This window comes from Podarcis raffonei, chromosome 16, assembly GCF_027172205.1.
Source record: "Podarcis raffonei isolate rPodRaf1 chromosome 16, rPodRaf1.pri, whole genome shotgun sequence".
In the NCBI taxonomy this organism is placed as follows: domain Eukaryota; kingdom Metazoa; phylum Chordata; class Lepidosauria; order Squamata; family Lacertidae; genus Podarcis; species Podarcis raffonei.
The window spans coordinates 22,602,002-22,617,532 of record NC_070617.1 but is presented as its reverse complement, the minus strand read 5'-3'; the positions used below and the strand labels follow the sequence as shown (position 1 = coordinate 22,617,532).

The 15,531-nt window shown below is 42.9% G+C and overlaps 1 protein-coding gene across 10 annotated transcripts in view; it reads right to left on the bottom strand.

Moving 5' to 3' along the window:
* Nucleotides 1–15,531, bottom strand: part of CIT (citron rho-interacting serine/threonine kinase) — a 112,310-nt gene that overhangs the window by 84,796 nt on the left and 11,983 nt on the right. For all 10 annotated transcript variants that reach the window (XM_053369707.1, XM_053369710.1, XM_053369708.1 and 7 more), the window contains 3 exons: nt 14,199–14,402; nt 12,934–13,087; nt 5,238–5,418 (listed from right to left, as the gene is read on the bottom strand). In XM_053369707.1, the coding sequence (XP_053225682.1) occupies nt 5,238–5,418; nt 12,934–13,087; nt 14,199–14,402 (539 nt within the window). The remainder of the gene's footprint in view (nt 1–5,237; nt 5,419–12,933; nt 13,088–14,198; nt 14,403–15,531) is intronic.

The window sequence follows — 15,531 nt, the reverse complement described above, 5'->3', positions numbered from 1 at the left end:
TCAGAGATGCTGGGAGTTGTTGTCCAACACCTTCAGAGAGGACCACAGGTTCCTCATCCCTGCTTTAAAAGGTAAAGGTACCCCTGCCCGTACGGGCCAGTCTTGACAGACTCTAGGGTTGTGCGCTCATCTCACTCTAGAGGCCGGGAGCCAGCACTGTCCGCAGACACTTCCGGGTCACGTGGCCAGCGTGATGAAGCTGCTCCGGCGAACCGGCACCAGAGCAGCACACGGAAACGCCGTTTACCTTCCCGCTATAAAGCGGTACCTATTTATCTACTTGCACTTAAGGGTGCTTTCGAACTGCTAGGTGGGCAGGAGCTGGGACCGAACGACGGGAGCTCACCCCGCCGCGGGGATTCGAACTGCCGACCATGCTATCGGCAAGTCCTAGGCGCTGAGGTTTTACCCACAGCGCCACCCGCGTCCCATCCCTGCTTTACACACACATTAATAGGCTGAGTAAATGCTGGTTTTCTCCAAAGCCAGAAACCAGTTTCCAATGCAGAAAGTGTTTTATTTACCAAATTCTTGAGAACCCCAGTTCCTGCTTAAAAAGAAATTCCATTTTCTATCCCTCATCAATGTACCTCAGTTACAACAACACATAAACAGCAGCTTTTTGAGGGTCACTGAACAGGAAGCCTCAGATGTTTAAGGAACTTAATAGACCAGCTGATGACATTTTTCAAGGCTTGTATCAAGACCGTGGGTGGTTCTTACATGACAAAAAAAATTCAGCCCATATAGACATTCTCCCACCAGTTCTCAGCTCGTTAAAGTACTTAGTTTGGTAATTAGTTCTCAGTAGTCCTTGCCCAAGACATCTCACGGGTTGAAGCAGAGCCGAACTCCACACACAGCTCACAGGAAGATAGCAACCCATGTACCACTTCAGACTGTAGGTGGGGGAATCACATGACAGAATGCCCCTATCAAGTGATACCAAAATAAATTCCCTGCATGTAGAAAACGAGAATGTCGACAAGTCTTTTCCCTGATATGCTAGTTTTCTATGTGGAGGGAATTTTAGTTACTTCATTTGTAGGGAGCGCCCTTGCATTGTAAGACTCCTTGTACCAGCACTCCAGAGTGGTACACGCCAGACACAGGTTACCACCACCTCAGTGAAAGCAAGGCCCAAGATTGCACAAGGTCAGGATTCAGCTTCAGAGCTTGCTGCCCTCTCTCATCCCCCTCCTATACTTTATGGCAACAGCAACCCTGCAAATGCCATCACTTTCCTAAGCAGTGCACTAATGTGTTATTAAGACAAGGGAGATTTCACACTCCAGTATGGGTGGCACTGTGTCACATCCATGCTCGCTAATTCAATCCATGTCTAGTGTCTACTAAACAAGCAGTTATTGATCAAAATAAATCAAGGCATGCACATGGCCTTGTGATTTGCAAGATGAAGTCTATAAGCAATGGACTGTGTTACAACCCAGAATTTTTCTTATCAACTGGAATGCCACACAGCTTTTCTGAATGTGGAATTACGAAATTCTGGTTTCAAATCTGCATGAAACCAGGATTCCTGGTCACTGACAGGCATCTGAGACTCGAAGCAACTCACGATGGATCTCAGTGGGGAGTTCAGTCCTTGTATCCAATGTCTGTCTAGCTCACAATAGGTCTGTTGAAATTGGTAGACCTGACTAACGTACTATGTTTTTAAATGTGTTGGAGGCCACCCAGAGTGGCTGGAGCAACCCAGCCAGTTGGGCAGGGTATAAATAATAAAATTATTATTATTATTAACTTTGATAAATTAATTTCAATTAGTCAAACTGAGTAGGACCAAGATTGGGTAGAAGCCTTGTTCTCCCACACAATATACTTATCTAAAATGCCCCAGTTGACAAGCCTGCTGTTGAGAAATGTCAGTTAACAAGCAGGACACCGTTCCTTATTATTCCAGGTGACCCAAGCTCTCATAGAAGTATCCTAATCTTCTGAAATTCACTTTATCTTTTCTACATGAAATATATAGCCATTCTTATAAGACATCAAAAATGATAATGGTATTCAAGACCGAAAAATGAGAAGGGCAATTAAAATCATTGCTTCCAGATATATGGCCATCTCATAAGCACCTCTCTCATTATTTTAAAGGGCAAGCTTATCAACCATTTCTATGCACAATGTCTAGGCTCTTGTTTCATCTCAATAGCTGGAAGACCCTGTTGACTGAGAAGTACCTGCCATACTCCACAGTTAAGAAGAATGGTTCCCCAAATTTTAAAAATACACAGAGCATATCAACACCACATAAGTAGTGTGGCACACACTATTGTCATTTCCTCTCCCTAGGGAATTCTGGGAACTAGTTCTGTGAGGAGGGAGTAAAGCTTTCCACCAGAGAATTTGCAGCAACTGCACAACACTACAATTCCCATGATTCTTTGAGGGAAGCCATTTCACTTAAACCAACATAAAACTCTATAACGGTCTGCAGCAGCACTATTTTTCTGGAAAAAGAGGTGCCGGAACTCAGCATGAACACCTCCCTCATTCTCTTAGAATGGCAATGGCACCCACCTGAGAGGTGCCGGAATTGAGTTCCGGCTGAAAAAAGCCCTGGTCTGCAGTATAAAATAAATCCAGAGAATCAGAATGTCTAGGCATATTCAGCAACACGACTTGGAATCTTGAGAGGTTTCCTAAAACTATCATAACTGACCTTGCTACTTTTTAATTATGTCATTTGAGGATGCTGCACCTAGCCAGAAACAGACAATTAATCCTCTGGTTCTGACAATAAACGACAATAAATAAACAGTATCTACCAGATGTACATGGAATTAGTGCAATATGTTTGTTAATGTTTCTCTTTAAGAAATATCTGCTATTGCAAGAAAATCTTACTAAATCTGAATGAAATAATTTTCAATGTATCCTAAAAATTATAAGGTGACCACAGAAACTGTCCAGCATCCAAGCCAAAGCAAATCAACCACAACCCTTTACTGTACAGGCACTGCCTTCTCACACATCCAAGATAGTCTTCACCAAGTTGCATGCCCATGTCGGAGGTGAAAAAAATCCATCTGACAGCCAAGCTATCCCATGGGTCATCAATAAACTAATGCCATAAAACATGATCCTTAAAGTCAATGAACACAGTATGCAATCTGGACTTCCAGTTCAACTAAGATGGCTCAAGTATCCTGGCAACAATGGTCTATATATCTCCGTACCAAGATCTATAATCTCAGTTATGGACTAATTTTCTGGACAAGATCATACCAAAGAGTTTCATCTATTGGTCTCCAACTCAGTGCTAAATATTAATAGCAGCATTTGTAAAACGCTTTCAGATTTTCAAAGCACTCCCTATGCATTATCTTGTTGCAAACCTTACAACGATCCTGCAAGGTAAGCTGATGCAATTAGCTGCACAAGGCAGATGGGGGCCACAGGCTGAGAGGGAGGTGCTTGCCTAAAGCCAGTGCATGATTTTATGGAAGAGGCAAGATTCAAACCAATGCCTTAGCCTAAGGCAATGCCTTAGCTTTATTTCTATTGCAATCAGAGCAGATGTTCTGGAGCACAATTTAAAGTCTCAGAAAAAGTCTCTGATCTTTTATTTCAAGATCTTATTGTTAATTTGATCACTATTCCTAGTCTAATCTTCAGCTTCCAAAATTTACATTTTTTAAAAAAATATAAATTACCTCCTTGAATAAAGGTTCATTTGTAAAAGCCCAGGGGAATTGCCCTGCTGGATCAGACTAAAATGACTAGAAGACTCTGGGCAGCTTACAAGTCGGATGTGAAGGCGACAGCCTCTATTTTATTTTATAACCCCAGCATTAGGAATTCACAGAGGTATACTGCCTCTGAGCATGGAGGTTTCAGCCAATAGCCATGGATAACCTCCACGAATTAGCCAATATAAACCCCACCGTTCCATCACATAGGTAGCAGCAGCTCAAGATACCTACTGTGAAAAGGAAGATCTCCAATCTAGCAACCATCTTCCTAGTTCTTATTGGAACATTTTAAAAAGCTTTTCAGGAGCGACAATGCCAAAATTGAGCACAAAAGACATCAAGAGAGGATTGTCTCACTGGCGCAGAGGCAACAGCACCACCTTCCAATTCCTGCTTGGTACTCCCTTGTCTTCCTCCCCCTCCAGAAAAGAGACACCTGCGAGTAGGAGGACACCACAGGCAGTCAAGAAGCTCCCTTCTAATTGCTGGCCTATTTAAGGTTCCTCTCTGACTCATAACATTGGGAACATCGTTGGTGCCAGGAGAGAAATCAGATTTGGTTTCCAGGCTTCTCTTTTTAAACAGATCATCTTCCACACATGCCCCAAGAGTTCACATTTAAAAAATATAGAGACCTGATTTGGTTAGACTTTCCACCCCATAATACAACTTGCTTTATACTGAGACATTGGGGGCAACTAACAGCACACTGTACATGGAATCCCAAGTTAAGTCTCTGCATTTATCTGACTGGCAACCCTATAGCCGTTCTTCAATTGGACGTGCTATATACTCATGCTTTACTTCTGGGCAGTAGCAGCAAAAAAAATCAAGGGCCCACCAGACCAGAAGGGGCATCATTATACAACTGATACTCTTCCCTGTACCACTGTCGTATAGGACCTTCTATCTTCCCCTAAGACATCCAATCGCTATGGACCTCTGCATCATCCATCCTGCAGCTCCAATGCCTCTTTTGACCATGAGTTTTGTCGATACCTTGCTCCCAGTTTCAATGGGTAACCTGAGCTGCTAGTTTGCTCCTAGGAAAATGAACTCCACACCTTTGTGCCTCACCGGACCAACCTTGTAGACCTAGAGTGCTTAGCAATGCCCTAGCCATTTCACACCAATCAAACACACCCCCATCCCTCAAGATCTGAAACTCTTCTAAATTTCTCCTAAATTCCTGCAAAGCCACACAGAGAGAATTCAGTCAAAACCGTTCACTTCCCTCTAGGATGTAGCAGACAGATTCTAAGACGAGGAACGTTAGACTCAGAATGAAGCATTCCTTTCATGCAACAATATTGGGAAGGGGGGTGAGAGCCAATGACATGAATCACAGCTAAAGCAAAGCCTGAATCATCTTCCTATAGCAGAGGGAAGACCAGTCAAAAGCTGGGTATTCACATTTCCCCAACCTAACCCCCCCCCCGACTCCCCGTTCCACCGCCAAGTACATCAAACACTGATTTTCCCCTATTCATTCTCTACAAAACAGCAATTCCTACTTACTCTGTTCGGAGAATCCCCAACGCCTTGATGAAGGAGAATCCTACAAACGGCAAATCTTCTCCTGAGAAACCTGCAGGGTTCAGCTTGCACAGAGAGGATACAATTCGTGAATTCTTGTCTGGTTCATCGAAATTTGAGGTGTCATCATCAGACTTGATGGTAGGCACAAAGGGGGGAGGAGCTGGTTATTTCGTAAAAAAACATAAAGAAGAAGGGACAGAAAATTTTTAGCTGCAGTTTGCTGTCAAAGTCCCTCTCGTTCAGCATTGTCAATGGCACTGCAGCTCCTGCTTTTAATCTTGCTAACACCAGCAGGCTGAGCCACTGCTCTCCAACCTATTACAGCAACAAGAGATTAACCCTTCGTCTGCCAACATGGCTACCATTCTGCAGGCAGAGAATCTCTTGCTGCTTTTGAACCAGCCTTGCACCTTCAAGATCAAGCCAACAACGGCAATATGTCAAGTTTCAATCTTGTCTGTCTGCAGGATGCTTCCTCCTGATCTCTTTGGACAAGGGAGATCCATCTAAGCAACCTGAATCAATGAAGCAAACCGGCTGCTCTGCCTACAGATGGGGTCGTGCCAAACAGAACCAGTAGCACCCGCAGCCTGGATAGCAGACCCTCGCCTCCCTTTACTAAATTAATCTTGTCTGTGGGAACACTGCAGCTGATAAACCTCAGCCCTTTTGAGAATTCATGTTCCCAGCTTTGCTAAAACACTACTGATGGGACTCCACCGCAGTCTAGCTTCAGCGCTATCAACTCTATCAAATAGGCAACACTAAGAATAATTTCTCCCCCTTTAGCTTGCACCCTTAAAGCTTCTGCACTCAAACTGCTTCATTTTAGCCTTCCTTTAAGGTTTAAATAAAGCAGCAGAGCTACAAAATCTTGAAGAGATAAGCTTTCCCTAAAAACCACGTTCAGCAGCAGAGTTGCTTGCTGGTCTGCATGTATACAGAACGAAGCCCTGCTCATTAGAATTATGCACCTTCGTTCGTTTCAAATATGCATTTAATCAATCAATGCAAATCATCACAAAATGCAAATCAGCCAGGTTCTCTTTTTGCTCTGTGAAGCAGAATCCCTTCAGCCAGCTCGCTCCTCATCACAAGCTGATGAATGTATAGTGTGCTAATGCCGTTACCATGGATTCCGTATAGATCTCCGGCAGCTGAAGGGCTGATGGGAAATGAATGCTGGGAGCCAGCATTACAGTCCCTGCAGTGCAGACTCCCTGCTCCTCACTTTGTGCATGCTCCAGAGTTTAAAGCCTGCCTGACTCCCTCTATTCCTGACAGATGCTGATACTTATCTGACTGACACAGGCAAAACATGAGTCACTACTGGAGCTTACTAGCTCCCTCTAGGCTGCCAGAGCCTTTTGCAGCCCAGTTTTTTAACTCTTTGCTTTTTTATACATACTTTTAAACCATCACAAGTGAATGGCCAGAATTAATAAGCCAAAAAAAAAAAAGTGTCTTCCTAATTCAAATCACCCAGAACACATATTGGCAGCCTCTCATAGAGAAAATGCTGACACTGCTTTCACAAAATAGATGAGCAAGCTGATTTTCTCAGAGGTTAAAAGTAACTAAGAGTAAACGCCAGGGTGGATAACGCAATGAGGAGATTTATATTATAAGATACAGCCTAACGATTTTACATACAGGGATGTAAAGAATGATTTTTTTTGAAGCATTGTTTTTAAAAGTTGGTTAAATTAAATTTTATTTTCCCTCTTCAATAGGTGTATGGCAGGGACGTCCAACGCCCAAGAGACTGTGATCTACTCACAGAATAAAAAACTGGCAGTGATCTACTCTTTTTTTGGGGGGGGGGGTTGAGGTCAAAGTTGTTCAGCTTTTCCAGGGAGGAAAGTCAATCTTGCATAAATTTTCCTCCACTGTTAGTTGATGAAACAAGGATAAAATGATGAACGTATCTTTGGATTCTTTTGAAACGCAAAAGGCCCATTGCAGACTACTTGCTTCCTGACCTCTTAACCTATGGGCTTATGTGCTCCCTTAGTTTTCAGCCTTAACCATGGTGTAAAAATGCCTGGAACAAGGAAATGTCCAACCCACGACTACCGTCTTACCCAGATTTAAAGTTGGTAGCCAACGGAACAATACCCTGTGGTTTAATGCTAACAATGGAAGAAAGTAGGGAATAAGCCCGTGGAATGTTCTATAATTTCCATGGTTAAAAATTGGGAAACAATCTTGGTGCTGCTAACCAAAAAGCAATATTAATCTGCACTCAGAGTTGAAATAGTCTATGGCCTAGGGAAATAGTAGGTGCAGTTTTTAGCAACTATGTATTAGGAAAATACAGTGGTACCTCTAGATGCGAACGGGATCCGTTCCGGAGCCCCGTTTGCATCTAGAAGCAGACATAACCAGCGACGGCACGTCTGCACGCGCAGGCGTCGCTTCTGTGCATGACGTCATTTTTAGCGTCTGCGCAAGCGGCAAAACCCGGAAGTAACGCGCTCCGTTACTTCCGGGTTGCCGTGGAGCGCAACTCAAACGCGCTCATCCCGAAGCACATTCAACCCGAGGTATGACTGTACATCAGAATGTCTTTTTTCTGGTGCCTGGACACAATCAATTTCTGAAAGTTGGTTAAATAATTTCCTTTCTACAGAGATTTTCCCTGTCCTGTAAAATTTATTCTACTTGTATCTTTGAAAACATGTTGAGTCCAGCAGCCCCCTTAAGTGCTTGCCAGTAGACTGAGCCTTGAATTCCTTCTGCTGCCCGAAGGCAACCAGCTTCCTTATCCCCTTGCTAGTCTTCATTATTCAGCTGCCAGAGAACTTGAGCGTGGACCCCTGTGGATCAAGCACTGTCTCTCTGTTCCAGCTCTGGGTTTTGGTCAAACGACAGAACTGCAGGCAATTCCAGCCTGAAGGTGCACATCACAGCCACAGTGCACCTAGTCTGGGAAGTCAAAGGACACTAGGGAGCCAATCTGGTGTCACTACCTGGCATACTCTCAGACCTACTGACTTCTTTCAGTCTGAACAATCTGTCATTGTAGGAACCACTGAGTTCTCACACCATGTTGCCTGGTGATTGGCCTCCTGCCAACCCGTTTGTCTCAAAGGCACTTGCCCATCCTCAGGGCTAAGCACCTGACACACTGCTGACTTATCTTCCAAAGACACAAGCACCTGACCTCCCAGAACAACCTAGAGACTGATTTTATAAAGCAAGGATGGGGAACCTGTAGCCCTCCAGATGTTGCTGGACTCTATCAACCCTGGGCATTGAGCATGCTGGCTAGGGTTGAAGAAGAAGAAGAAGAGTTTGGATTTGATATCCCGCTTTATCACTACCCGAAGGAGTCTCAAAGCAGCTAACATTCTCCTTTCCCTTCCTCCCCCACAACAAACACTCCGTGAGCTGAGTGGGGCTGAGAGACTTCAAAGAAGTGTGACTGGCCCAAGGTCACCCAGCAGTTGCATGTGGAGGAGCAGGGAAGCGAACCCGGTTCTCCAGATTACGAGTCTACCACTCTTAACCACTACACCACACTGGGTTGATGGGAGTCGGGTCCCACTTCTGGAGGGCCACAATTCCCCAGCCCTGTTATCAAGGCATAACTGCTTGAAATATTTGGCTACTGTCCTAAACTTGCACAGCTGTTCCCCTTTCCCTGGTTTCTGAATCCAGCCCAACGCAAGTCCCTTGAAGTTGCAAAGCAAATCAGGGAGTTGTTTCCAAAGGAAGAACTGTGAGGTGGGAGAGAGTTTGTGCTGGCCACCAGGCAATGGCTTTTCCCACCTGCCTTGCCCCACCTTCCAGCCGTAGGAGCCTTTAGAATGGAGTTTCTGCCAAAGGCATTACAGTGGTACCTCGGGTTAAGAACTTAATTCGTTCTGGAGGCCGTTCTTAACCTGAGGTACCAGTTTAGCTAATGGGGCCTGCTGCTACGCCGCCACCACGCAATTTCTGTTTTCATCTTGAAGCAAAGTTCTTAACCCGATGTACTATTTCTGAGTTAGCAGAGTCTGTAACCTGAAGCGCCTGTAACCCAAGGAACCATTGTATGTGTATGTGTGAGGTGAGGAAACCTATGTCCCCACTGTGGAAAGAAATGTGGATCCAGATTTGGTCTCCACAGTCACTGACAAACAGTCACACCTAATAAGAATAGCTAATAGCACAGTCACTTACTGGTGATTTGTTAAATATTCTATGATTTATGTTGTGTCAGTTTGCATTTCTTAGTGCAGAAAGTATTGATCTGATGTGTAGAGATCTTTCCTATTCTACTTAATTCAAAAGGGTTCTGGAAGCTTCTGTGTATGAAAGAAACAAAGCAGTACGTTCATTATGTTTGGGTTATTCCTTCAGAGAAGCTGAGTACAGCTGACTTAAACTGGTTCTGTTATCTCTTCTGTGTCAAGGTCATGCTGACTATAACAAGAAGAGCCTGGGTTTCTCTTTCTCTTTCTATCTCTTTTCCTTCTGGTGTGGTGTTCTGTACATAGTATGCTTAGCGTTAAGGTTTAGGCTTATTATAAGTTATTGTAAGTTTAAGTTAAGTCTGCTGCAACTGGATATCTTATGGACAGTGCCAATCCTGAATGTATTGGATTTGTGACCATTATGCTCATTTGCATTTAGTAGCAGTAAAGCTCTGCTGGATGAAATATTAATTGCCTCTGGACTATTTTTGGGGAATCCTGCAACGTGTTTAAGTTTTTACTCTGCTAACTATACGTTGGAATCTGCTCTGGACCAATATTGTGTAGAATTCCATGACATGTTGTACTTGTGATGTTCTATTGTGTTATTGTTATTCATCATTTGTAAGCCAATTTGCAATTCATGTGAATGAAAAGCAGCATAGAAATATAATAAATTGAATCAAAAACCCAGTATTCCACCTGAGGCCTGGGATGCAGATCCTCCTTTCCTGGCAAGACTTAAGTCACTTCATGGCAATTTCATCTACTTTTGGAAGCAAGAAAACCTTCTGCTTAACCAGGGATGCGAACAGGCTAAGAGAAACAGGCAAGGGCAAGATGTAATGATGGATGGGTGCTAGAATCAGAACTCTGACCCCTGGAGCTTGCTCTTGAAGGCACTGTGGAGGCGGCATGGGACAACATTTTAGATGTTATCGTGCATCACAGCTAAGAAGGAATCTCCTCTGAGAAAGCAGGAGATAAACATAACAGAAAAACAGCAAACAACTGTTTGCTCAAGGGAGAGGTCATTTGCACTTAGGTTAATTAGATTCTCTCCTTGAGAAATGAATGCTCCTTCCCATTTCTCTTCAGTAGATGGATTCATCTGAGACACTTTCAAAGGGCCTTAAAACATTAAGTGGTTTATAAAAGAATTAATTATTTGAAAACGAGAATACAAGACATCCCTTTCAAGGTCTTTGATTCTCTTGCTTATTTATCTGTTGAAGACATTTACCCTGACCTTCCTCAAAAAATTGATATGGCTAAAACTTCAAATGCAACAACACTGGCAGAATTAAAAAGAACACCAAGGAAGTCTCAGAATAAAAGTGCAACAAAAAGCAGGGGGGGGGCTGCAAAATAAGTCACAAACAAGTCAAACTGTGACATCATCCAAAAATAATGCAGTGATTGTTTAGCATTGAAATGTTTTCTGAATTTTTATCCACAAGACTCAAAATATGGCATTGGTATTCAAGATACCAACTCTAGCCCAATTGACAGCCATTTCAAACAGAAGGGACCCACAAGCATTTGTGGACCCAGCAACTTGAGGCTAGTCCCTTCATGAACTGCAAGGGATGAGTTGTCCATGTTATACAAGGAAGCTGGCGATGTATAGAGGGAAATTAAGAGTATATGGCTTCCATTCATGGTCCCAAAGCACTTTCCCTTTACACGAGTGTTAGGGAAACTGTGGCCCTCCAAATGTTGCCACTGTACAACTCACATCATCCCTGATCAGTGGCCATGCTGACTGGGGTTGATGGGAATTGGAGTATGTGGCGTTTGCCCTCCTAGGTGTGTGACATCATACTGGGTTCATAGGGATAGGGTTGACTAATTGTAAAATGACTAACCAATGGGAACCCAAGGGGAGGAGTTAGAAGGGAGAGTTAGAGTGGTTGAGAAGTCAGTCTGGAGTTAGAAGAGACAGAGAGGATAAGTCTCTGGGTTGGGCTAGTCTGATGAGAGAGAGTGAGAGAATTTGTTAAGAGGAGTCAGTCAAACAGTTGAGATAATCAATCAGAAGGTATTAGGAAGGTATAGGCCGGTAAAGAAACTAAAGTTAAGATAATGACAGGAATATTATCTGAGAAACCATAAACGTGTTAATGTTTATAAAATAAACTTGTTTATTTGGTTCACTTTTAACAACTGTCTGGACTCAGTGTTTTACCCAAGAGTAACGGGTTGGTGGCAGCGGTGAAGCGAGCACAGTGGTGGCACAGGGATCAACAGACCGTTAAACGTCTGGGGACGCTGTGTGATCGCCACAGAGTCCAACAACAGCCCGAGGGCCACAGGTCCCCCAACAGTGCTTTAAACACACGCTCACAAACTCTGTTCCATTGCAATGACTACTGTTGACTGGAAGAAATCTGTTAAGTTGTGGGCACAAAATCAGCTTGGGTGCTCGTTGTCCGCAGGGCAGCAGTTGGGCATCCCTACCCTCTATACACTCAAAAATAAAGTATCTTCATTCTGGCTTGTAAAGAACTATTCATTGGTCACCCGTGATTAATAATAATCTTCTCCAGGTGAACAAGAAAATAAGATTCATGAAAGCTGGGGGGAGGTCATTTTAAGCAACAAATGACTTCTCCCACTTTTCTTATGGAAATGACTTAAAGCAGCTTAAACTATAAAATCATACACAAAACAGCATTAAACACCCTCAACCAAACACCTAACAGGAAAAAACAGAAAGTCAGCAGGATTTAAAAGAGGGAAAGAAAACCTATTAAAAGAAACAGAAGATGATTCCAGTAGTCATCTGCATAAGTCCCTATGAAGAGCCATATTTTGAGAAAGCAGCAAAAAAAGGGGGGTAGGGGGAGATAGTCAGGCATGTTTCCTTGGGGGAAGGCATTTCATGATGTCACAGAAAAAAAGGTCCTGCACCTTTTACTCATCAGGTGAACCCCAGGTCAGCAACAGAATCCAGATCAGGACTTCAGATCTTGATCTTAATTAACAGCGATAAGGTACATGTGTTGGCAGATGCATTCATGGAGGTATTTGTAAGCCAACGACTTGACTTAATTTGCTAGCCAAGTTTAAATACGTAAAGGAAGTCTTGTGTGTCTTTGTCTTAATAGCATTTAGGGAGGTCCAAGCAGCCTTCTCAATGCACCACTTGACAAAATTTCACCCACTACTTGCATCCTTACCGAGTATCTCAAATAAGTATAGCACATTTCAAGCACATAGCAAAGCAAATCATTTCCCCTGCATCTCATTTTGTACAACGACATTTGTGGCAGTTCAGTGCAAACATCAACAAAATTCCCTTTGTAAATTATTGTCTCTCTTTATTCCATTCATACGCTCTCTCTGCCATGATAGTACTCATGGTGGCATGCATGATGGAAGTGAACGAAGGGAACACCCCAGAAAGTTGCTGCATAATGTTCCTTTGGAGTGCGCCCTGGGAATTAGCCACCAACCAAGGCCCTAAATTTCATCAGGAACATGTTACTCACAGTTACAGATGCAACTCCAGTCAACTGTAGAAAAGAATGGATGACAGCAGAGGCTTTCATAATCTAGTCTCTCTTTCTGCCCACACAGTAAGCTCTGCACTAGATCAAGGAATTCTTTGCTGACTTTCACATCCTCAGGGAACTTCAGGAACCTCTGAAGTTGAAGCAAAAATAAATCTTACTCAGTAGTAAAGAAACCAAAAGCTGAGAGCTGGGATCCAAAGAACTACTTTCACCAAGCCAAAAAGCTTGCATACCCTGAAGTGGGCCATGTGGATTTGTATTTATTTTAACACATCTCATTAAGCTATATTGCAAACTGCTTTTGAAACTTCCTCCACACCTGAAAACAAAGTAAGGAGGCAGCTGTTTGGAGAGACGACAGCCCAGAGTCCTTTCAGGTACATGGGATGAGCAGCACAGTTCTTTGGACCCCAGCCAAAGGGTTTCAGTACCCTTCAAAACATCCCAAAAAAAGTAGTTAATGAAAGGGATATGCACATGCAGCAACTTCACAAAAGCACAGGAAAGCAAAAAATATTATTATTAGCTGATGGTGATGATGTTGTTGTTGCTGCTATATTAGCTATTCTTATTAGGTGCAGCATACAGAACATCAGATTTCACTTTTTAGTAATGAAAGTTTCTAGCCCTTATGCCAAGGATGGGGAATCTGTGGGTCTCCAGAAGTTGCTGAAGTCCCAACTTCCATCAGTCATAGATTTAATAGTCAGTGGTCAGGGGTGATGGGAAATGTAGTCCCATATCTGGAGGGCTGCAGGTTCCCTGTTCCTGCGCCATGCAAAGCAATGTTTGAAAGCATGTTGACAATTCCTGATGATGGAGACTTTGCCAGTGACTCTGGATGGGGCTTTACTACCCCTTCCCAAGACTAACAGAAGCAGACTAAATAAGGCAAGATAAATGATGAGAAATGCATAAATACCCATCATAGAAACTCACTTATTTGCCACAGAATTTGGGTCAATGGCACAGAGTATCTTTCTTTTAATCATGCAAAATGCACACAGTTCTAGGTAGAATTAAATGTATGATTGAACAAAGTTTTAGTATTGGCTAATCAGCACTAATTTCACAAAGTTCCTGTAGCTAATAATACATCTGTCAATAATGCCCAAAGCGCTAGTACAGCAGGAAATAACTAGCAAAAGCTATGCAGGACGCAGGACCATACAAACAAACGCTTGGAGCTCTTTTGTTCTGGCAAATTCCACCTTCATGTGTACTGAGAACATTGTTCATACCTGAAAGTTCATTATGTTATTGAAGGTTTTGCTTGAGGTTCCTTCCATAAATGGTGATTTTCCATACATCATTTCATAAGCAACCACCCCTAGAGACCACCAGTCACATTCTGATCCATATGAACCCTTGCCATTGCTATTCAGAACTGTTAGCATCTCTGGAGCCATATAATCTGGGGTGCCAACTGGCAGTTTGGCATCCACCTGGAAAGTAGAACACAATGGGTGCAGTTACAGCTTATTCTATCGTTAATACACTCCGGAAACCAAGCATTCATCATGTTACTTATGAAAGGAATTTAAGATAACATTTTCTGTGTACATCCCTGAACAAGAAAATAATGGATTGCATGCTTAATACAACATTAACATGATGAACCAAGGAGGAAAATGGAAATGTGTGTTACATGGGAGGAGTCTGTATTTCAAGTCTTTTGAGTCATAACAAAGCCAAATCTTTTTACCATGGATAACAGATTTTGAAAAGATTGTGATATCACACATTCCTTCCTCCCAGGCATTTGCCTCAACAGCAAAAATGCCTCGCATGAATTATCCGCAGTTAATGCTTTTGTCAGCACCAACTTTAGTCATGGTTAAGGCTAACTATAATTTCCTCTTTGTCACTTCACATAGCGCCCAATGTATCAGAAGCGGTTTGTAATAAGAAACAAGAACTTTGTTCACTCAAAAATGCCTTTAACCAACTAAATGCCTTTAGCTAACAGCAGAAGATATGGCAGCTCATCTCATTCATTCATTGAAATTTAGCTGCATCTCTCCTTTCCAACGTGTGAAAATTGCCATGCTACCATTCCCTTCAATAAGCTTAGGATGCTAGAAGCCTATCCCACCCGAAATAAGCAGTGGCTTCTATGTAATAGAGGATTCAAGGCATCCTCCAAGTAGGCACACAGGCTTATGAATTAAGTGAAAAATACGTTTTAGCACTCACATAAACTGCCTGGGAGCCGACAGAAACTGAAGCACTCGAGTCTACCAATTGATATGAACAAGCTTCTAGAAGCAAGGATGGGGGAGGGTGCTTCTTCTATCTCCTGATCTGTGTCCCCTACTACTTGCTGTATAGCTGCAAAATACATTTTTAAAAAAAAAAATATTGCATATCACACCCTTCCTCCAAAAGCAGCCCTGGTTTGGAGGTGGCAACCCTCTAGCACTATATGGCGTAGCAGATGGAGGTTGGGGAGAGTGAGATATTTTTTAATGCCTTTCCCAATCCTAAGAATCTGAACAGCACTTCAAGGCTCCCACTCCAATATGCCTGAAGCTAAGAATAGGAGCACATCCACTATTCTTTATTTATTATTGA